Source organism: Dreissena polymorpha, chromosome 16, assembly GCF_020536995.1.
Source record: "Dreissena polymorpha isolate Duluth1 chromosome 16, UMN_Dpol_1.0, whole genome shotgun sequence".
NCBI lineage: Eukaryota > Metazoa > Mollusca > Bivalvia > Myida > Dreissenidae > Dreissena > Dreissena polymorpha.
The window spans coordinates 20,864,565-20,887,631 of NC_068370.1; the positions used below are offsets into that span (position 1 = coordinate 20,864,565).

Consider the following 23,067-nt stretch of genomic DNA (forward strand, 5'->3'; position numbering starts at 1 on the left):
CGGACAACCAAGCCATAAAAACGGTTGTTCCCAGACCCTATGCGGCTGTCCTCGGACCCCACACGGTAGTTACACGGACCATCCCGGATGGTGCTATCATCCCGGATCATCACGGATGCACAACTTCCAAAATCTGCCGTGTTGGCCTCCCGGAGCGCAAATGACATTGCCGGACGTCCCAGGACCTACACGGAGCTACGCGGCGGCTACACGGTGCACATGCCGGATCATCCCAGATATGAACCGTGCATGGTGATTCGGCATCTATATGGGAAAGTGGCTTAATGCGTAATTGTAACTGGGCGAAAGTGTGTCCGCATCCCCATACACTGCACAGTGACAGTGTTACACCATTTACTTCAAAGATGTTGCCAATGTTCTGGTTGATTATGCTCAAATAAGCGTATATTAAACAAAAAAATCCGTTTTGTTAAAATAAAAACACACTTCATATCACAGGTACTTGAAAAAAATACATATTGTTCATTACATATTGAAATATCGTTGCAGAATAACGTGGTTATGAATTGTTAATGTGTTTGTATTTGATAGCCAATTAAGGATTACGTGTGATCACAAAATGTAACCGGTTTAACCTAAAAAAGACTTGATCGTATGCATCAAAATAAAAACTTGTGAAGCAAGTTACATCAGCGCGTAATATTTCGAAAACAAGAAATGAGTTTGGGTAAATAACTCAAAGACTAAATACAGAAATGGGGATTCTTAAAGTCTTATATTTGCAAAAACATGTAAGCCATTTTGTTCTTATTTCGTATGATATCTTGCAATAGTATAGCCAACAGTAATACAATTTCGCGATGTTATCACCAGCATAAAACTCAATCGTGAAATGACAGGTTTTAATTATTGAAAATAAGTTTATTAACATAAAGTTAATGATGCCAAATGGTGTGGCTTTTGTCTAGGATGTGAGCTAACACTGTAAGATCTACCAGGTAAACATACTGAGATAAAAACTTTCAACATTTAAAATCAAAATCACTGTTTTGGAGACACAATGATTTACTACCTAGACAAATGCTTATCTCAACAGACACCTGGTATAACAGTTTTCTTAATGGCTTTCCCTGCATGAATGATCATTCTAATCTCTTTCAGATTGCTTCATTCACACTCTTAATAAGTGTGTATGTGCTTTGTCTTGGAGTTAGCTTTAGTGGAGCCTCAGCCGAAAATGAAAGTTTCCTGGCAGGATTTCACTGTGGAAATGTGACATATGGTTCCACAGAAGTTCAAGCAGGAGAAACAAACTCTACGGGCAAGTGCTTATAAATTAAGAATAGAAACAGGTAGATTAGAGCTTCCAACAAATGTTTTTCATGCATGATGCCACGATTACAAAAGATTTTAATAATTCTACCACGAATCTCTCGTCATAACATTTTCTTCTGTTTCTACTTTAAACAGTGTCTTCATAACGCAAAGAAGTATTCATCATAAGTATTTTTTCAGTAAAGTTCAACCGTGTGTTTGAATGGTTAGAAAATTGTCGAATCAGTGTGGGGACTTCATATTGCAAACGCGCGGTTGCACTTTAATGAAAAAAACACTTATTTGTTTAAAAAGATCATGATACCTATAGAAAACTCTCACGAATGAGCGGGCTCTCCACTTTATCCTATTAAAAATGGTGAAATATTTAAACAGACATCATTAAAAATGTTAACTGGGTCGCGCTTTATTCTCCCAACACAGATCTTAAAAAGTCACGTGGTATAGGCACGGTGTTATTCATGATAAAAAAAATATAACTGTTTGCCACCCACTTATATTATATAGAAAAATGACATGTAATGGTACTAGGGACAATAAACTTAATATGTTAAGTTAATGACTAGAGATTGATTCTAAATCTATCTATCTGCTTCTTTTTTAGAAATATATTCCACTAGTCTACTGTTTTGATATGACTGTTATTGCATATTAACATAATCCATCTTGTCTAGAAATATGTCACATGGTATTATGGTTTCATTTTAAACAGAATACTATTTACAAGCAATATTTAAGCTTTAACGTATGATGATGTCATAAATGACGTACAGTCGTGAAGTAATAAAAAAAACTTCTTAAGCAAATAAAATTAATTTTCATTTATCGTACTGAAATAAACAAATACGTCTTGAAACATTAATGTTTGTTTCTAGATGTAGAAGATTATTGAGGAATAGTCAACTTTAAGACAAATAAATTATACAATAATTGCAGCAGCCTGCAGGTAACTGACTACATCTGTGAATTTGATTCTACTAATTGAGCGTTATGTGTTAATCGATTTTGCATCTTTTTCAGTGTCATTTCTGTGTGTGGAGTGCATGTTTCATCAAAACTGTTTGTCAAACAACAATTGTTTAAGGTGGACAGCAGGAGCCATGTGTGAAAAGTGCATTAAAACCCCCAATGGTAATCTTTGCATTAACACACAATTTAGTTAATTACAAGTTATGGTTAATTTGAAGATTACTCAAGGCTTCACAATACTTAAAACTAAAAACTTGTTGCACACTTGAATCTTGCAAAACATTTGGCCAATCTGCCAGCCGTTCCAATTTATCACCAGACCTTGTGTCTGATGGTGCCCAAATGTTTGTAATTAACATTGTTAATTTTTGCCAAAGTTTATCTGACAGTCTTACAGGTTTTGCAGAACTGTTACTAACAAATATTTATTCAAAAGTTTGAAGATCTATACAAATTCTCATATAATTCAGTCCTTGGCATAGAGTGACTTAAATTAACAAAGCAAGGGCATTTTTTTACTAAGTCAATCATAATATTCATATTATTTATTAAGATAATTATTTACAAAGCTGTGATTATGGGATTATGTGACTCAAAGGAATGCATCTTATTAAAATTGAGCAATGAATTTTACAATGGACCAGATTTTGTATTTCTGAATATTAAAAAGGTATCACATCAGTTCAGCAATATTAGAAAAATTTACAACACTGATGTAATTTTTTTTTATCATATTAAAGAAACAAATGTCTTAATTACATAATATGTTCATTTAGTTATAAATTCTTTCATCCATTGTATGGTGCAGCTATGACCTATCTGGTGGGTAATTCATGCTCCCCTTGCCCTCAGTTCCTGTGTCATTCATCCATTGTCTGGCTGCAGCTTTGACCTATCGGGTGGGTAATACCTGCTCTCCTTGCCCCTTGTTGCTGGGTCATTCATCTATTGTCTGGTTGCAGCTATGACCTATTGGGTGTGTAATTCCTGCTTCTCATTGCCCCCTGTTGCTGGGTCATTCATCCATTGTCTGGTTGCAGCCATGAACTATTGGATGGGTAATACCTGCTCCCCTTGCCCTCAGTTCTTGTGTCATTCTTTGATTGTCTGGTTGCAGCTATGAGTATGACCTATCGGTTGGGTAATACCTGCTCCCTTTGCTCTCAGTTCCTGTGTCATTTACCTATTGTCTGGTTGCAGCTATGACCTATTGGGTGGGTAATTCCTGCTTCCCTTGCCCTCAGCTCCTGTATCATTCATCCATTGTCTGGTTGCAGCTATGACCTATAGGGTTTGTAGTTCCTGCTCCCTTTGCACTCAGTTCCGATGTAATTAATCCATTGTCTGGTTGCAGCTATGACCTTTAGAGTGTGTAATACCTGCTCCCCTTGCTCTCAGTTCTTTTGTCATTCATCGATTGTCTGGTTGCAGCTATGAGTATGACCTATCGGGTAGGTAATACTGGCTCCCCTTGCCCTCAGGTCCAGTGTCATATATCCTTTATCTGCTTGCCGCTTTGACCTATCGGTTGGGTAATACCTGCTCCCCTTTCTCTCAGTTCCTGTGTCATTTATCTATTGTCTGGTTGCAGCTTTGACCTATAAGGTGGGTAATTCCTGCTTCCCTTGCAATCAGTTCATCCATTGTCTGGTTGCAACTATGACCTATCCGATGGGTAATTCCTGCTCCCCTTGCTCTCAGTTCCTGTGTCATTCATCCATTGTGTGGTTGCAGCTATGACCTATCTGGTGGGTAATTCCTGCTTCCCTTGCCCTCAACTCCTGTATCATTCATCCATTGTGTGGTTGCAGCTATGACCTATCTGTATCAGGTGGCTAATACCTGCTCCCCTTGCTCTCAGTTCCTGTGTCATTCATCCATTGTCTGGTTGCAGCTATGACCTATCCGATGGGTAATTCCTGCTCCCCTTGCTCTCAGTTCCTGGGTCATTCATTTATTGTCTGGTTGCAGCTATGACCTATTGGTTGGGTAATTCCTGCTTCCTATGCCCTCAGATCCTGCATCATTCATCCATTGTCTGGTTGCAGCTATGACCTGTTGGTTGGGTAATTCCTGCTTCCCTTGCCCTCAGCTCCTGTATCATTCATCCATTGTGTGGTTGCAGCTATGACCTATTGGTTGGGTAATTCCTTCTCCCCTTGCACTCAGTTCCTGTGTCATTCATTCATTGTCTGGTTGCAGCTATGACCTATAGGGTTTGTAATTCCTGCTCCCTTTGCACTCAGTTCCGATGTTATTAATCCATTGTCTGGTTGCAGCTATGACCTTTAGAGTGTGTAATTCCTGCTCCCTTTGCACTCAGTTCCCATGTTATTCATCCATTTTCTGGTTGCAGCTATGACCTATAGGGTGGGTAATTCCTGCTCCCCTTGCCCCCAGTTCCCGTGGCAGTTGGTGAGCCTCACGGTGTTCCTGCTTGTTCTGCTTATCAACACCTACCGGAATGGCTTCACAACATCTGTAGCATCCAAGGTTTTCTGCATGTTTTGTGATCATAGTGTTATCTGATTTGTACATGAAATCTGTAAGTATCTTTCTTTCAAATCAATGACGGTTTTTATGACTTAATTATTGAATCCTGAAATAATGTTAAAAAAAATTGTTTTCCTAATTCAAATGTATTTAAATAACCTAGTTATTTAACAAACAGGTAGATCCAAATTTGAAAAGTGTAAACGTTAGAAAAATGGTAAAATGGCAATCAAACGTATCTTCTATACTCTATTTATCTTTGAAGAAGTTGGATAATGTAATCATTACCTACAAACAATAATTTTGTTTTCATTTGGTATATACCATTATTATTCTTATTTACCAAAACATGATATTGCCATTTGAGTGGGACACGCATTTTGTTGTTTTGTCATTCGTATAGATGAACAGACTAATTAATCAAGCTCTGATTAAGAATTGAACATTTCTTGTTTATGGTTTAAATAATTTGTTTTGTTTAAAAGCGCTCAAATAATATGCAAACATGTACAATGTCGCATCATTTGCGCTGAAAGCATGGGCATATTGATGTTATAACGTATAGAACAATGAGATCTTTACTATGGCGTAAAAGTTTTGCTGCTCATAATAACAAACTTTTGTATCCATGGCGCATATTATGTAAAGATAATATTACCTCTTTAACAATGGAATCCTTAGACATAAACGGTATCATTTCATTCAGATGGATGAGTATTAACTGAGGCAGTCTATAAAGACCCTTCAAGTGGACAGGCAACTAATTTAAGCAACCTCTTAATTATGAACAGAGTTTATCTTCAACGGTAATCTAGTTGATACTTAGAAATAAATTACAGACTGCAGAAAAGTGTGACCAATAAGCTCCTTTGAAATGCGACTCACGAGTATTGTTGTGAGAATCAATGTAGGGATTTAAATTGTATATTTTTTTTTGTCAGTCCATGGATTGTTGTATTTTGACTGGGGCAATCTGCATCGTCGTAGGACACACTCTGACAAGTAAGGTGTTTACATTCTAGGTTAAGCTGGTGTGTAATTTCCTCCAGTGCCTCGTACTAGCGGTACATATCAAAGTGGCCTGGCCAGATATGATCCTGCAGATGATAGGAGTCATCAACTTTTCATTCTTCTCATTTTATTTGATAGCCCCAGGTAAGGTTTCAATGATGTTTATAAAAGTTTGAGATTGCATATAACTATATCGGTTTATGTTTGTGAAATATGAACTTGTTCATGGTTGCTTCCAGCCTCCACACATATGGATTACTGGTTTCAAGCATAATGAGCATAACTCTATTGTATCCCTGCTGTAATTAAGAAACAGGTGGAGATCGTTCATTTAAAATATTATGATTATTTACTTTTATTTTTTAGTTCATTGAACATTTTTAAAGTAAACCCTAAAATATTCCATTATGTGGAAAAATAAAACGGATAGAAACGACTAGAAACTCTTCCAGATCTGGAAAGGTTTTTACTTGTGAATGCAGTGTCTACCGTTTTAAACACGAGGTTTACTCTCATGGTCTTGAAATTTAATAACTTAATTTACACTGTAGTTCACAAACTATACAGAGTTGTTCGAAAGCAATATAAAGAAATATAAAGACTGAATGTGAAGCGGGTCCTGAAATATAAGAAACAATAGTTTACTCCTGCGTGTCATAGGAGGTAAAATGTGTAACGTGCAAGGTGGCTTTAACCAGACTGAGATTCACGCTGGCTAAGGATATACATGTATAATATTTTCGCCTGGCTGCTTTACCTGGGTGATTGGAAACAAAGGATTTGGATACAACAATGATTGGTGCATATAATAAATCACAGTAGAAATCAACAAAACCGGGTCAGTGCAACAAGCTAATCAATAAGAACAACGGAAGAGCCAGGTCTGAGACTTTGGATGAGCCTGGTCTGAAACTATGGATGTGCCTAGTCTTAAACTATGGATGAGCCTAGTCTGAAACTATGGATGAGCCTAGTCTGAGACTATCGATGAGCCTGGTCCGAGACTATGGATGAGCCTGGTCCGAGACTATCGATGAGCCTGGTCCGAGACTATCGATGAGCCTGGTCCGAGACTATGGATGAGTTAGTCTGAGACTATGGATGAGCCTAGTCTGAGACTACGGATGAGCCTGGTCTGAAACTATGGATGAGCCTGGTCTGAAACTATGGATGAGCCTAGTCTGAAACTATGGATGAGCCTAGTCTGAGACTATGGATGAGCATAGTCTGAGACTATGGATGAACCCAGTCTGAGACTATAGATGAGCCTGGACTGAAACTATGTATGAGCCTGGTCTGAAACTATGGACGAGTCTGGGTCTGAAACTATGGATGAGCCTGGTCTGAAACTATGCGTAGACGAACGTCAAAGCATAAACTATTAGCGTTAGATATAAACTGTTGCTTTTCCACCTAGGTTTACTCAGCATACAAGCCCTTACTAACAACTAGTTCTGTCACTTTTCCGATGTGGAATTACTCGGTAGACAGAAAGGGACATTTATTTACCTAATAATATTCGATGTGTACGCCTTGAGAACCAACCTCGGAATAATGAATGAATCACCCAAATTGAATTGCGAGTGTCCGATCTATGAATTTATGCGAATAATTGTAATAGAAACGATGCCGTATAAAGCAAATGGTTACACTCAACTATTATAAAAAGAACTGATCGTAGGAAAGCAATTTCGCTACATTACCCACGCCTCCGGTTTCATGCGTCCCGTGCATGATTTTAAAATAAACGAACAGTGATTGATAAAAACCTATAATGTTTTATACCATATGTGCTACCTGCACATGGTTATATATGAAACTATACGATATATCATGTCGGAGCCATAAACAATATCAAAAACAAAACAAACAAAAAATTAAACGAAACGACTACAGAACTATTTTTAAATGATTTCCCACTGTGTTACAAACATGACTTTCAATACATACATCTAATAACAAAAACACACACAATCCTCTAAATAAAGGTTCAACATTGTCAAAATATATTGAGGGGACTCATATCCCTTTGAATCGACGAAGTTTGAACACCAAATCAGTCCATGTCAAATTCAAGCCTAACCCGTCCATCCTCCTCGAGCTCAAGCCGCAAACTATCAGGGCAGATATCTCTGGCTTGCAGGTACTTGCCAATGTTAAAACTGTTGGTACCAGCCGCCATATCCTTCCTTACTAGCACTGAGGTTTCAAAAATTTCCCCATCCTCTTTAACCTTTACACAATGCCTCTTACTTAACTCAGTCATGTTCTGCTTGATGATTATCTCACACTTCCTTAAATTTTCACTGGTAGCATTCTTGATCCCTGGTGGTAATGGTGTCGTGGCCTTTGTTCGTAGGCGATGCTTCTAAGCTATCTTTGTAAATCGCTGTTCGCGATGACGAAAATGGCGTTTTCAGGGCCGCATTAGCATTTTTATCCAACTCCTTCAACGCTGCTTCTTCATTTTCAACTCTCGATTTTTTATCATTTCCATCAAATCGTCCCTCATTTTTAGGTGTTTTTGCAATTAATCCTGCTTCTTAAACACATTATCACACTACCCACATATCACATTCTCCTTAGTCATGGCACACCTGACCAAGTGATCTTCGTACTTCTCTCCAGCTGGAATCAATGTTCTGCACATTGTGCAGAGAGGTTTCCGTGGGGTTGTTTTGGTTTTCGCCATTTCAGTCATATTTCCACTAAAAATAGAGAATACATAATCTTTAGCCCAAGCAGGGGGTTTCCTCTTTCGTTCATGAAACGAAACCTCTACCCTATCATCTTACTCATCTACACATTCATTTCTCTCAGCTCTACCTTTAGCTTTATCAAACTGATCATCAAATTCCTCGACCATGTTACATTCTGAACCAGGCTCAATATCTATCATGCTAACAACCTGACCTTCAAACTTATCCTCTCCTACTCATATTTGTTGTACGCTAAGTCTAGGCCTAGCACAATGTACTGTTTTATTAGTCCTATTTCTGTCGCAATCTACTTCATATACGACACCTGACAACTACCGAATAACCGTATAGGGGCCCCTCCAGAACGATACCAGTTTTGACGACATCCCTACTTTCTTTACCGGAAAATATACTTGAAGGTCTCATAATTTGTCCTCTTGTCATGTATTCTCTTTTGACGTTGCATTTCGTTTCCGGTATTTTGCCGGACCATCTGGTGTGCCGTCTCAAGCCTCTCCTGTAATTGCCATACCCATGTGTTCACAGAGATTGACTTTTCTTCTCTTGGAAGCTCAAACGCTCAGTCAAGAGGAGTACAAACTTCTCGTCCTAACATAAGTTTGTTCGGGGTCATGCCAGTAGTCTCGTGTTTTGAACTTCGATAAGCCATCATCCCTTATGGTATCTGATCATCCCAGTTTGTCTTGTTTTCGTTGACATATGCAGATAACATGGTTGTTAAAGTTCTATTGAACCTTTCAACCATACCATCCGATTGGGGAAAGTATGGCGTTGTTCTTGTCTTCTCTATACGCAACAGCTGACACATTTCATGGAACAGTTTCCCTTCGAATTATCTCCCTGGATCCGAATGAATAATGTTTGGGATTCCGATTCTCTACACGAATTTAAGCGACTGTCGCGGCCTCGATATCTTTCATGGGGAAACAGTTCGTCCACTTTGTGAAGTAATCTGCTATGACTAAAATGTACCGGTTTCCGTGCTATGTTTTTGGCAACTCTCCTAAAATATCGATAGCTATTCTCTCCATAAGATAGTCACTTTGAACGATTTGCATCGGTGCATGTTTCGTGCGGTTTGGTCCTTATCGTTTTGCACATGTTTCACATCCCGCAATATATTATATTAAGTGTTTTCTGTACACCCAAGTGTCCCGCAGATCGAATATCGTGAGTATAATTGAGCACTTTCCGTCTGTATGCCAAAGGTATGACCTTTTGTACAATATTCTCGTTGGTCGATTCAATGGGTGTCAAATTTCTAACCAAAATTCCGTCATGCAAGTCTAGAGTTTCAAACTGAATCCACATTGACTTCAAATAATGACTCCCTGAGGCCACGCCACTGAAAGGTGGCATCAAAACAGGACATAATAGTTTTCACATATTGGTCTCTAGCTTGAATTTCTTTTCTCGTACTATCGTGTCTGGTTCGGAGTCATGCTCATCAACGGCATTTATACTTCCTGATAGTCCACACTGACGACAGGGAAATTCTACTCAGCCCATCGGCGTTTCCATGCTTTCGTCCTAGACGATGCTCGATCTCAAAATCAAAGGCTGAAAGCACCTCCAGCCAACGAGCAACTTGCACCTATGGGGTTTTGAACCGCAATAGCCATCTCAGAGAACCATGATCAGTACTTACGAGAAACTTTCGACCGTACAAATAGTGCCTAAATATTTCACAAAGTATACCAATGCATGCATTTCTTTTCTCGTCACACAGTATCTTTTCTCTGTCTTCGACAATATGCGGCTATCGTAAGCGATGACGTTCTCCCGAACATCGACCTTTTGTGAGAACGGCTCCAATCGAGTGGTCACTAGCATCTGTATCTAGGACAAACGGCACGCTAAAGTCCGGGTGAGCGAGAACAGGTGAAGTGGTAAGTTTGCCCTTAAACGTGTTGAATGAAGTTTCTGCAGCTTCAGGCCACACAAAGTGTTTGTCTTTTTCTGTAAGCTTATACAAGGGTTTTGCTGAATAATCCTGAACGAACCGTATGTAATCACTACAGAGACCTAGGAATGATCTGACTTCTGTTACACTTCGAGTGGTGGGCCGGTTCTTGACGCATTCTGTTTTTTATGAACGGTGCTCGCCTGAGCTGTTAATGTCATGTCCTAGGAAATTTACCTCTCTCTTGATTAGATGGCATTTCTGTGGCTTAAGTTTGAAGCCTGCCGATTCGAACCGACCTAACACCAGATCTAGGTAAGCTACCATTTCATTGAAAGTATAATGTCGTCGAGGTAGACGAGGCATATCTTCCAGGGGAATCCTGCTAAATAGATTTCCATGTAGCGCTCAAATGTAGCAGGCGCGTTGCAAAGACCAAACGGCATGAAATTAAATTCAAATAGACCTCTTCTAGGCGCAAATTCCGTTTTGGATTTGTCTTGCTCAGACATCTCGACCTGCCAATACCCCAAACTTAAGTCAACGCATGAAAAACCAGGTCGCGCCAAACAGCTGATGCAGGGACTCGTCTACACGGGGTAAAGGGTACGCGTCTTTGGTGGTTACTTCATTCAAACGTCTGTAATCTATACAAAACCTTTTGCTACCGTATTTCTTATTGACAAGAACAGTGGCGCTTTCCCAATGGCTCGTGCTTGGTCGAATGATATCATTCTCAAGCATTTGCTCAAGCTGATTATCCACTTATGAGTGCATGTGTACTGGCACACGTCGTGGTGGTTGCTTTATTGGTTTCCGATGTGTGAATCCGATGTTTTATGATCCCTGTTCGTCCAAGGTCTGTATCATGCTTTGAGAATATGTTTGAATATTTATTTAAAGAGTTTCATGACCTGTCATCTGCTAATAATCAAGCCGAAGCCCTGTCAAAAAAGGTCGTGTATGTGTTTCGGCAAACTTCCATAATTCTGGCTCTTGTTTAGTGATTCTTCAACCTCTTTGACCGAACTTATCGTCGCAGCATGGGTACACTCTACTTTTATAAAAATAAGTGATCGTAGGCTGGCAATTTCGCTACAAATGTTATGTATGTTGATTATTTTAAATGCAACACATGGTTTATTATGATACTTAGTGTTGTAGTTTTCACCAGTGGTGAATACGATTGTTTACTGGGTTGTCTGTGATACAAATTTGTAAGAGGACAGCATTTACTTTAAATGTTGTTGCTGTCAGAATTCAAAAACATTCATCAGATAAATAGCCGTTTGATAAACAATTATCGTTTCAGGTTAGAAGAGCAGTTAAGTGTAGATGTCACACTAATATATTGAACACATTGGTTACTTTTATTACAGATTTGTAAGTTTTAAGAAAAATGCATCCATATTAACTCACAAGCGTTTTTTATCTTATGCATTCTTGTGTACAAGACCATTTAAATACTCGTACAAAGGCCAGTTCTATTTCGTCATAGCTGCGATGAAGTCATTCCCTACATCCTATTGCCATTCAGAGTATTGTTACAGAATGCATGTTCCCCAGCTGGCCTGCCATGCTGCCCTTCTACATGGACTGGCTCATTCTGATGATCATACCTCCTATTGCACTAACTGTGGGTGCCCTAGCTGATAAACGCTTGGTAAGCACTGACTGCAAACGTTGAGAAGCTGAACAGGTGGTCTAAATCTTGCTTTGGTGTTCCTCCTGATGTGAAAAGACTGCATGCATATTTTGTGAAATATATGTAACAGTCTCCTTGCTTCACAAATTATGCATTTGAATCACTAGAGCTCAATTACTATGAAGAAATGGAGATATATGTGTATTTTTGCAGTGTTTTCATTCATAAGGAAACTGACTTTTGTATAATATGTCTCTCACTATTTTGTTTCCTCTTTTTTATTTTGGCTCACCTGATCACTAAGTGCTCAAGGTGTACATCAAGTACTCCAGGTCAGTTATTGTGGTCACCCTATTTCTGGCATTGTTTGGGGTAATTTTTTCATCATTATGTTGAATGTAAAGTCGAATTTCTCCACCAATACGAATTTTTGTAAGAAACCCTGGCGGATATGTTACTCGGGGGACATTGGTTGATATCATTTTCGGTGGAAAAACTTTTTCACTGGCATACCTTTAAAGAAATTGTCAATAAAGTGCTAAATAGGGGACAAATCCCTGCATCGTCGACTTCAAATATCCATATTTCTATAAATCCTGAATAATAATAACCAGGATTTTTCTAACATACATGATAATACATCCTTTGCATAAACCAAAAGATATTTCATTTCAAAAATGCCTTAAAACAATTATAGAACTGGATTAACTTACCCTACCGAAATTCAGCCAAATGTATCGGAAACTTTTCCAAGCAGGTCTTACTTTTCACATCAGATCGGGTTTCCGGGACCAGATGATGTTTTGCAAATATTGTCAGTGCTCTTGATGAAAGATAACAGTCACAATTCAATGTTTTAAATGATAAATACTGTATCTCCTTTCCACTGATAAGCATGTGCTTAAGAGACATATATCACATGTAACAAGTTTTGTTACTAATGAATTATTATAAAAAAAACGATAAGCGCACACATGTGATATCCAATATTTGACTGTAGGCTGTTTTTCAGAAACTGAGTACAAAATTACCTATAGATCATACTGGCAATGAAGGGCTTAGGACAGAAAAGAAGAATCGTCGTACCACAGCGCGACGTGTTGTCATCATATTTGCTGTGGTTATGTACGCTCCTGTAACTCTAGCAGCAGTTAGGACATACTTGTGCTCAGAGACAGTACCCAAGGTGATTAGCAATTATTGCACGAAAAATCATTTTAATGTGTGCTTGAATAACAGGACATAGCATGGGAATACCTGCTGTTTGGCATCCAAGACAATGTCTTTTCTCTTTTCAATACGTTTAAATCAGATCATCATGGAACTTGTTTATAATGTGTTTTGGAATAATATCTTGACCAAGTTCAATTACCAGCAAAATTCTCAGAAGCACCTCTGAAATATGGCCATTTAATTTAAAAAAATGCCAAATTAACCTTGTACTCCCTTAATCTTTTAATTCTATCATCATGGAACTAAGTCACAATACTTGAGGGCATGATATCTTGGTCAAGTATGCCAACCAATCAGATTTCCTGAAGTTTCTATGAATTATGGGATTGAAACAGCCATTTGCCAAAGTAAGTTTGTCTGCTCTCAAACTCTAATAGGTGGTTTCACATGAATAACTTCATTGTTCATTTACCCATCGATCATGCTGAAATATGTATGTACATGAAGCATGTTTGCATTGAAACCTGATGTAGGATTGTATTTTGGGAAGGCAATACGTCAATGCCATCATTACTAAAAATATAAAAGTTGTGTTCAATAATTTAAGTTTGCATGGAGATTTGGCTTTCATATTTTGTGAGTAAGAAGCTTACCTATCTCAAGGGATTGAAGGGGTTTAGTACTCATTCCGTTGCAGTGTTTGTTACACTGTTTCAGGATTAGTACGTGTTCTAAGATATAAAAAGACTGGAAACCTGAACAGTTATGATGTCAGAGGTTTCAACATGAAATGTGTAGGGCAGGGCACAAGCATCATAAAGCTACACATGTGTATGTTAATACACCATTGCTTTGTACACATGAAAGAGGGAAAGTAAATGAAAGGAAACTTTTTTTCAGTGTTCAATCTCTCATTCTAATATTTAATATTATTGTCTGTGTTTGTAAAGACCTCTTTAAATTTCTGGTGAGTACACATCCAGGTTGATCCTCTGTAGCAACAGTCACAATTTTTTAAAAAGCCTTGTTATGTTATACAATTTATGAAATAGAGAATTATACAATTACCTGTATTCTCTCCGCTACTTGATTATATGTGGTACCCGTCTCCTCTCAGTTGTGCATGTCACCTCTCCGTTATAACTAACTTTAATTCTTATGATTACAGCTTGTAAAAGAATAATGATATTGTGGTGGTTTAATGATAATGTGTGGAACTCCACCATTGTAGGGAAAAAATAAATATTTTTGATGAGAATCAAACAATAGCAAATACATGTATAACATTATAATATTTTATGCTACCAGAGACCTATTGACTTCTGTTATTGGATAAGCAATTAAAATGCATTCATTTAATAAAGGGTTTATAGCGATCGCCCATTAACTGAGTTACATGCATGTACGTGTACATTAGCAATACAGCAATTGTTGGAAAATTAAGTAACATCAATAAATGTATATATTTGCTCATTCAGGTATGTGCTTGGATAAAGATGGTATGGTCTTTGCAGACATTCAAAGACACTACAATGAAAATTATGTAGTGCAATGTTGTGTTCACATGAATTCGGTGATTATTTAAGAATTGAATAGCATTTTTCTGCATTTCATCGGTGTATGACCTGTCGGGAAAATTACGCCTAATTTGCATAAACGCCGACGGCGTTTTTCATACACCGATGAAATGCTGAAAAATGCTATTCAATTCTTATAATTACTACACAAAATGATCTTAAAGCTGAAATTCTATCGTTGTTGGTCATAAAAGTCATTTTTAATCTAGCGTATGAATTTATATTCAGTTTCGGTTTCATCTCCGTCAAACGGGTATATCGTTGAAGTTCGCGCAAAAAAATATAACGTCATTTCGCTATTGACCAATAAAAAACAACGCTATTAAGTTTCGCGCAAAACATGACGTTATTTTGGCAACTTGTTTATGACCAGAAAGTAGCGCCATGAATATTCATGTTTAAATTTGCATACGAAGTGGGTTCATCGGAAAATGAAAAACCGGTCACGTGAACAATTTATCCAATCAGAAGGCAGCATTCATATAAAAGTGACAGAATTTGTAATTATAATGTAATAATTGATTTGGACATTATGTCTTGAGCACTTTGATCTATTTATTTTTTTGCTCTCTTTGTAATAAAGGTTATAAAAGACTGTTTTAACCTACATCTTTCTTTTTTTCAGAAGCTTGTACTGAATCAAACTGATGATGTATTTCTGCTTGACAATAGTGTATCTTGCAATGGCTTTGTGTTCCAGGTAGGTTGGAATAAAATACATGATATTACAGCTTTTGTTGAAATTCAGCACATTCCTTCCTATTTTACATTTGTATTTTATTTTGCTTTCAATGAAGTGTGGTTTGAAACAATTAAATCATTAGGTGCTAGTTGCAGGTCTAGTTGACACAAGCTTTTAATATTGATCTGGCTAACAGTAAACTTGCACAATGTTGGATGTTGGAGAGTGTGTGTTTGTGTGCATGCCTTGTCAGGACTGCAGCTTCATCACTCATGAAATCATGACATTTTCAAAGCGCTGAATGCATTGAAGTTGTTCGCTGTTGTCGTCCTTGATTAGCTTGTGCGCATTGCACAGGCTAATCAGTGTGCACAGGCTAATCTTATTTGACATGCATTAGGCCCCGTTTCCCTGAAAGCAGCCAATATGTACAGATTTCAATGATAAACACTATAATGGCCAATGTCGACTTACAAGCTGGTAAATACACCCACTGCAGTAGTAAAGCAGACGCTCCTAAGCATTCGTCGTCTTCTAATCCTTGATACATGTAATTATTGATCCGTTACCTGAGCAGGGAGCAACAGTTAATGAGTTTGAATTCCTTGTTCCCTTATTGCTTTATCTTTCACATAATGACTGAATAAATAAAACAAACGATAACATGTGCGATGGTCTTCTCTTTGTTATATTCAGTGAGGAGCAAATATCTGGGATGTCTAGAAAATGTTTTAAACCAAAACAACTGGTCTACAAAATGATGTGTTTCATCAAATGCTTTTAATGCATAATCATATATTACTCAGTATATTTAAGTAACAGGATTACATTTAACAATTAATATCTTTTACAAAGATATACGGCGTTGACTTTGGTTGGTGTTGGTGACAGATAATCAATTTGATCAAACAAAGTGGATGTCTTTTACTGCGCACTTCTAAGCAGCATCTCATGCAAATCAATTACGGGGAAAGTGCTTAAAATATCGTGGCTTATTTCACATTTTTGTATATTATTTATAATATATATATATAGATACATCAAACGAAAATACAAAATAATGGCAATGAAATATAAACATAAAAGTTAAACAGCGGGGCCACAAGCGAAACATCAATATATACCGTATTTCAAAAATTAATACACGCATTCTTCAAACAGAACTGTTTTAGTGGTTTGACGGACATTTTATTGAATTTGATTAAAAATATAAACATAATTGGGAATCATCGTGATAATGCTTAATAAATTGGTCAATATGGTGGACTAATTCTTATACAATGCATTTAAAGTGAGGTCACAATTTCACAGCGTCAATTTTAAAACATTTTAAAATATTTTGGTCAAAACAAATACCAGGATAGGGAACAACAAAACTTACATCATATAAAATATACTAGTGCACAGAATGCAATATCGCAGTAACTACTAAATATGAGAACATAGCCTTTTAGTAAAAGCGCTATGGCGCTAAAAGATCTTCTGAATATAAAAGGGCACACACAAACTGAATTGATGTCTAGACTTGAGTGTGAAACTGTTGTATCTTTCTAGCCTTTTATTGGAAATTGTTTCACCTTGAACAATCAGTTAACATCATTGCAAATTGAACTGCTGTATCACTTTTCATAAAAGCCCATGCAGTATTGGTATTTTGTTTACCTTACATTTCACAAAATAGTCAATAAAATTACCTGTTAATGTAAATGGGATAACTGTTTGTATATTGCACATTTTATATTACGTTCAGCTTTGGTATTTTTTTACAAATAGGAAAAAATCCATGCATTCATTCAGGCCTACTGTCAGGACGTTCTATTCAAAATTTTATTTGACTCTTACAAAGGTCTGCTAGTTTAAAAAGCTGGGTTAGCATCTATGTAAAATAAAATTAAGATGACTGCAGAATTTATGCTGCTGCTTGTAGCATGTTAAGAGTGATTATCATATTCTAGGTGTTCCAGTTGTTTGGTGGCCTCTACCTGATGCTGCTGGGTGTACTTTTCCCATTACTGATCGTCTTCTTCACCCTCAGGCAGAACAAGTGGTCCTTGCTGTATTCACAGTGGCACAAGTATAGGTACCAACTTATTTGGTGTGTTTGATGTAAAATGTAAAAAGTACTGGTATAAGCTTACCTTAAGGAAATTTAACAAACATTATAGCATAAGCGTTTCTTATATTTGCACCTTTAGATAAGTAAGTTAAATTTACTTTTATGCAGTTTAGAAGAATAAATATGCAATAAGCTTACATCATACCGCTTGCATGGTTCTATCATTTAATCAACACACTAAATAAATAATCCATGTTGACTTGCAGTCCAGTATATGAAACATACAAAGACAAGATGTGTTTTTGGGAGACTGTTCAGATACTACGCAAGCTGGTGGCTATTGTTATTACAGAAATGTACCCTTTTACGTAAGTGAAGAGTATCATTATCTGGCTGCAGTATGTACATAGATTAAGTAGTGTGCTTTTCAGTACTGATAAGCTACTTACTCTTACTTAGTTAACAATAATCTTATATTTCTCAACATGTTATTGCTAAAGAAATGCACAAACTTCAAAACAGGCCATTTCAATGATCATCACACCAATTCTCAGTTCAATGAACATTTAAAATAAATTTAAATGATTCCCATATTTCTGCCTTTCAATCTTGATGTGTCCTACTAAGCATTTCTCTGGCCTGTGACACTGTTCAGGCCCCTGATCCAGGCATGTGTACAGATGGGTGTTACCGGGGTGTACCTGCTAATGGTCCTTCTGCTGCGGCCTTTCAGGTCAGTACCTGGAGAAAGATGGTGTAGCTTTTGCATACATTCGAAGATAAAACTATAAAGCTCTTTACATTGTACTTTGGTTAACATGATTTCCTTGATGAAATTACATGTAGTATTATTGCTTTTGACACTATTTCATTCATCTTACAAATTGTATGTGCCCTTTCTTTGAATATGCAGCTGACTACTGCAAGTGTTGGGAAATGATGATTAACAGTAATATGTATACGTTTAACAATGTTAGTGTAAATATACTACGTATTTCCACCTGGCAGCTCTTAAATATTCTAGTACTTATTTATGTGTACTGTATGATATTGCTAGTTGTTTGTGTAGGTCATGCTACTGGATACATCCGATTGCTAACATACATCATATATTTGAGGTATTACACTTCTGAGTTTAACTTCAAGTTCACTGATAATAATTGTCCAAAAATATTTATTTTGCGTGTTTTTCATGTTTGATTAGTTGGAAAATTGTTATTTGCTTCCTTACCTGTTATTTTCCATTTGCACAGTTACAAAACGACATGAAAACTGTTTTTGGCATTGTGATACTTTGAAGACTAGAGGCATACAGTAGACCACTATTTATCTGAATTCAAAATATTGATATAATTGTCCTCAACAAAAACCATCAATGCCACTGGCATATTTTTGTAAACAAAACTTAATGTGTTCAAATACAAGCTTGATATGTTTGTATACACAGTGGTGGGGTTTAAGAGTCATTAGTCATTAATAAATAGCAGTGTAACATATGATTGTACAGTAAGTTTACCAATACGCACCCATCCCCTTTCAGTCTGTGTGTTTGCGATAACTCAAACAGTATGCTTGCTCTGTTTATGAAACATGGTATGGGGTTAGGATGCCATATAGGAAACCTGTAGGTTATTGCAGTTTTGTCTGTCTGTCCTACTGAAAATCTAGATCATGCAATCACTCAAATAGTACTTAAGCTTATTTGAAGAAAGAAATATGCAGTTGTATTTTTAACAGATAAAAAATTCCTTTTGTTACAGAAATAAGAGTAAACAAACATTAAATAAAATGTGACAACACTTAACATACCTGAACAAGGTAAATGAAACTTGGTAAATATTGATAAAAGGGCATACGTTGAATATGCACTGGATTTCAGTTTTTTGTTCATACCAATATTGTGGTTGTTATTGTAACAGAAATATTTGAGCATTCAAATCTCCATCCTGCCATTACTAAAAGTGCTTAAGCTTGGTAAATGACACTTATGGTGATCTTGTCCTTACTCCGACAACATATACACAGTAGGGGACTGTTGTTAATTTTTCTTAAGAATTAGTATTCAGCAGCTTATTTTGCATGGGCAGAGTTCTATGTGTCTGACAACATAAACATGTCAAGATTTAGTTTAAGATGCATAACTGTTTCGTTGTACACTTATTGTACAAATTTTGGCTACCCACTTTCAGGGCATTGATATTGTTAAGTCAATGATTTCATTTCAATTCTTCAGGTGCTCTCTACGATTGTCATTCTGCTGACTCAGGCTGTAGCGTTCTCCCTGGCCATAGACAGGTACCTGGACCACACAGATATAGCTCTGCTGGCGTTGGTGGGTCTGGTTCTGACCATGTGGCTTGTTACCATGGTAACAGTCAGCCTGGAGAAGAAACAGCACATCCCAACAGAGGAGGTCTGTAATTCGAACTCTGCTTAGTTTGCAACCTTTATGTTTGTTTTGGTTGCTCTGTCCAATACACTGCATGGACGCTTATACGCAACTGAGTGGAGTATGCAACCAAGAATAAAATTACTTTCGTCTTAAAAATCAATTGCATAATTCATTAAATTAATCTTGTAGAGACATTTTAAAAATTTAATAAAATATTTCTTACTAAATACTAATAATGCTAATATATGCTAAATAGCCTAATAGCTTTTCTCGGCGTTTCTCTGATTGTTATGAACAAGTTTAGTTAGGTTTGGGAATTTCCATAAATCTGTAAACACTTTATGTGTTGTTTAGTGCATCAGTGTTTTGTTGAGTAATCTTTTGGTTGCCATATTGATTTAGCATAGATATAAATAAACATGCATGCATATGTTTTATTTAAATTTGTTTTTTTAAACTGATATGTAACATGATTGCAAAGATAACTGTGTAATGCACATGTTAAATATGTGTTTGGTATACAATTAATAAAGGGAAAACATGCAGAGGAAACAGTCAAGAAGATGATACCGGTAGTCAAATCCCAACCAACACGAAACCTGAAGTTTTGGAAGAAGAAGAAAGTAGGGCCAAACCCAGAGTACTTAGAACAGATCGAGATCAACAAGAGGAATATAGACTTCTAACGCTGCATTATCACATGAGGATATACAAACATTAATTCACAAATGCATGAGCTATACCGTTAATAGATCCGAACTAGTTATATACATGTATGTTAATATGGATTCATATAAAATTAGGCATATCAAAACATGTAACAAGGACTTATATATTGATTACCTCAAATTATGTCTGGTTTATAAAAACTGGCCTCGTCTTGGTTAAAATATCATCTGATATCACAATGGCCAGATGTTTCATAGCCAAAACGATGGTTTAAATATCATCTGATACCACAATGGCCAGATGTTTCATAGCTGCCAAAACGATGGTTTAAATATCATCTGATACCACAATGGCCAGATGTTTCATAGCTGCCAAAACGATGGTTTAAATATCATCTGATACCACAATGGCCAGATGTTTCATAGCTGCCAAAACGATGGTTTAAATATCATCTGATACCACAATGGCCAGATGTTTCATAGCTACCAAAACAATGCTTTAAATATCATCTGATACCACAATGTCCAGATGTTTCATAGCTGCCAAAATGATGGTTTAAATATCATCTGATACCACAATGGCCAGATGTTTCATAGCTGCCAAAACGATGGTTTAAATATCATATGATACCACAATGGCCAGATGTTTTATAGCTGCCAAAAATGGTTTAAATATCATCTGATACCACAGTGGCCATATGTTTCATAGCTGCCAAAACGATGGTTAAAATATCATCTGATCACAATAGCCAGATATTTCATAGCTGCCAAAATGATGGTTTAAACATCATCTGATTCCACAATGACCAGATGTTTCATAGCTGCCAAAACAATGGTTTAAATATCATCTGATACCGCAATGGCCAGATGTTTCATAGCTACCAAAACAATGGTTTTAATATAATCTGATACCACAATGGCCAGATCTTTCATAGCTGCCAAAACAATTGTTAAGATATCATCTGATACCACAGTGGCCATATGTTTCATAGCTGCCAAAAGTATGGTTTGAATATCATCTGATACCACAATGGCCATGTGTTTCATAGCTGCAAAAACAATGCTTTAAATATCATCTGATACCACAATGGCCAGATGTTTCAAAGTTGCCAAAACAATGGTTTAAATTTCATCTGATACCACAATGGCCAGATGTTTCATAGCTACCAAAAACAATGCTTTAAATATCATCTGATACCACAATGGCCAGATGTTTCATAGCTGCCAAAACAATGCTTTTAATATCATCTGATACTACAATGGCCAGATGTTTCATAGATGTCAAAACGATGGTTTAAATATCATCTGATACCACAATGGCCAGGTTTTTTTCATAGCTGCCAAAACGATGGTTGTAATATCAACTGATACCACAATGGCCTGATGCTACATAGCAGCCAAAACGATGGTTTAAATATCATCTGATACCACAATGGCCAGATGTTTTATAGTTGCCAAAACGATGAAAGGGCTTTCAATACAGTTATATTTGTGACAAAGCTGTAATTGTGTTATATTAAATTGTATGTTAATTTATACTCACCCAATACTTGTTTGTATATATTTCAACCAATTATTGGTTTTCTATAACATAATTTAAATTTCATATGATCTCTTTTCAGTTCAACTAAAAATTTACTGGCTGTCTTCCACAATCCACTCATATTTGATAAACATTATCTATCAAACGTATTTTGTATTGAACATTGTTTAATTTAAATTTTAAAGCATGTTAGCTTTATGATACCGAAGTTGGGTTAGCAAAAACATGAAATATTCTTTGTTTAAGATATGCCGGGTGTATCCTGACTTTGAAATAAAGCCATTAAAAAATATATTTCTAAGTAATTAAATTAAAATCAAATGTTTAAGCAGTGTTGTGTCATTTTTTCACTTACAAGTCGCATATCCACTGCATGAAAGGTTTGTCATGATCTGTACGTATATTAAACCACATAATAGTGTTCGTAAATACAAATTTTACTATGTGAGATCACATAAATGTGTCCTCACATTGATAATTATGAATTTATTCGTTCGTCATCAAAACATGGCATCTTGGTATTTGTTTAACAGTGTAAAATCTATGTATTCCGAAAATTGGTCTTATGGCATATGCGGCCAGCTCGCTCAAGCCAAGCTGCACACTAGCCCAGTCTGGTCAGGTGCTACACTTTCTACTATAAAAAGCACGAACGGAATTTGTGGAATCTGCTTAGTATTCTCCTCAGTATGCATATCCTGCCAAGACTGCAGGCTGAGCTGGAGCTACGCTGGCAGCATATTGCATAAGAACAATTTGTGCGTGACGCTGGTCTTTAAATATCGCATTGTGTCTTGTTAATGAAACATCAAGCCACAACAACTGCAGGAAAGATTTTCAGACTGCGTACGTCACACATGGTAGAATTTAATTTTAATTTAAAAACCAGATGTCTTTGTGAAACACTATGTCCCCCTAATATATTTGACCTTGAAGGAT

The 23,067-nt window shown here is 36.7% G+C and overlaps 1 protein-coding gene across 5 annotated transcripts; it reads left to right on the forward strand.

The window, feature by feature from the left end:
- The first annotated feature begins 614 nt into the window (after nucleotides 1-614).
- LOC127861943 (uncharacterized) lies at nucleotides 615-22,456 on the forward strand. Of its 5 annotated transcripts, XR_008040375.1 has the most exons (15): nucleotides 615-752; nucleotides 1,123-1,282; nucleotides 2,317-2,427; nucleotides 4,622-4,758; nucleotides 5,781-5,913; nucleotides 11,943-12,055; nucleotides 13,038-13,223; nucleotides 15,413-15,487; nucleotides 17,425-17,549; nucleotides 17,792-17,893; nucleotides 18,181-18,258; nucleotides 18,595-18,643; nucleotides 19,759-19,938; nucleotides 20,451-21,623; nucleotides 21,681-22,456. XR_008040375.1 is itself a non-coding variant. In XM_052400699.1 (14 exons), exons 1-14 carry the CDS (start codon nucleotides 717-719, stop codon nucleotides 20,601-20,603), a joined length of 1,638 nt encoding a protein of 545 aa, XP_052256659.1. In that variant the 5' UTR covers nucleotides 615-716; the 3' UTR covers nucleotides 20,604-22,456. The 5 variants fall into 5 exon arrangements, 4 of the variants coding, with proteins under 4 accessions (XP_052256659.1, XP_052256660.1, XP_052256661.1 ...); XM_052400699.1 differs by having other exon boundaries at nucleotides 20,451-22,456; XM_052400700.1 differs by having other exon boundaries at nucleotides 13,050-13,223; nucleotides 20,451-22,456.
- The last annotated feature ends 611 nt before the right edge of the window (nucleotides 22,457-23,067 follow it).

Bases quoted from the DNA above. Each gene is read 5' to 3' on its own strand.
- LOC127861943 (XM_052400699.1), top strand. From the start codon at position 717: ATGGGGATTCTTAAAGTCTTATATTTGCAAAAACAT. The intron at 5,914-11,942 runs GTAAGGTTTCAA...GTATTGTTACAG, and splicing joins ATTTTATTTGATAGCCCCAG to AATGCATGTTCCCCAGCTGG. The intron at 18,259-18,594 runs GTCAGTACCTGG...TTGTTTGTGTAG, and splicing joins CTTCTGCTGCGGCCTTTCAG to GTCATGCTACTGGATACATC.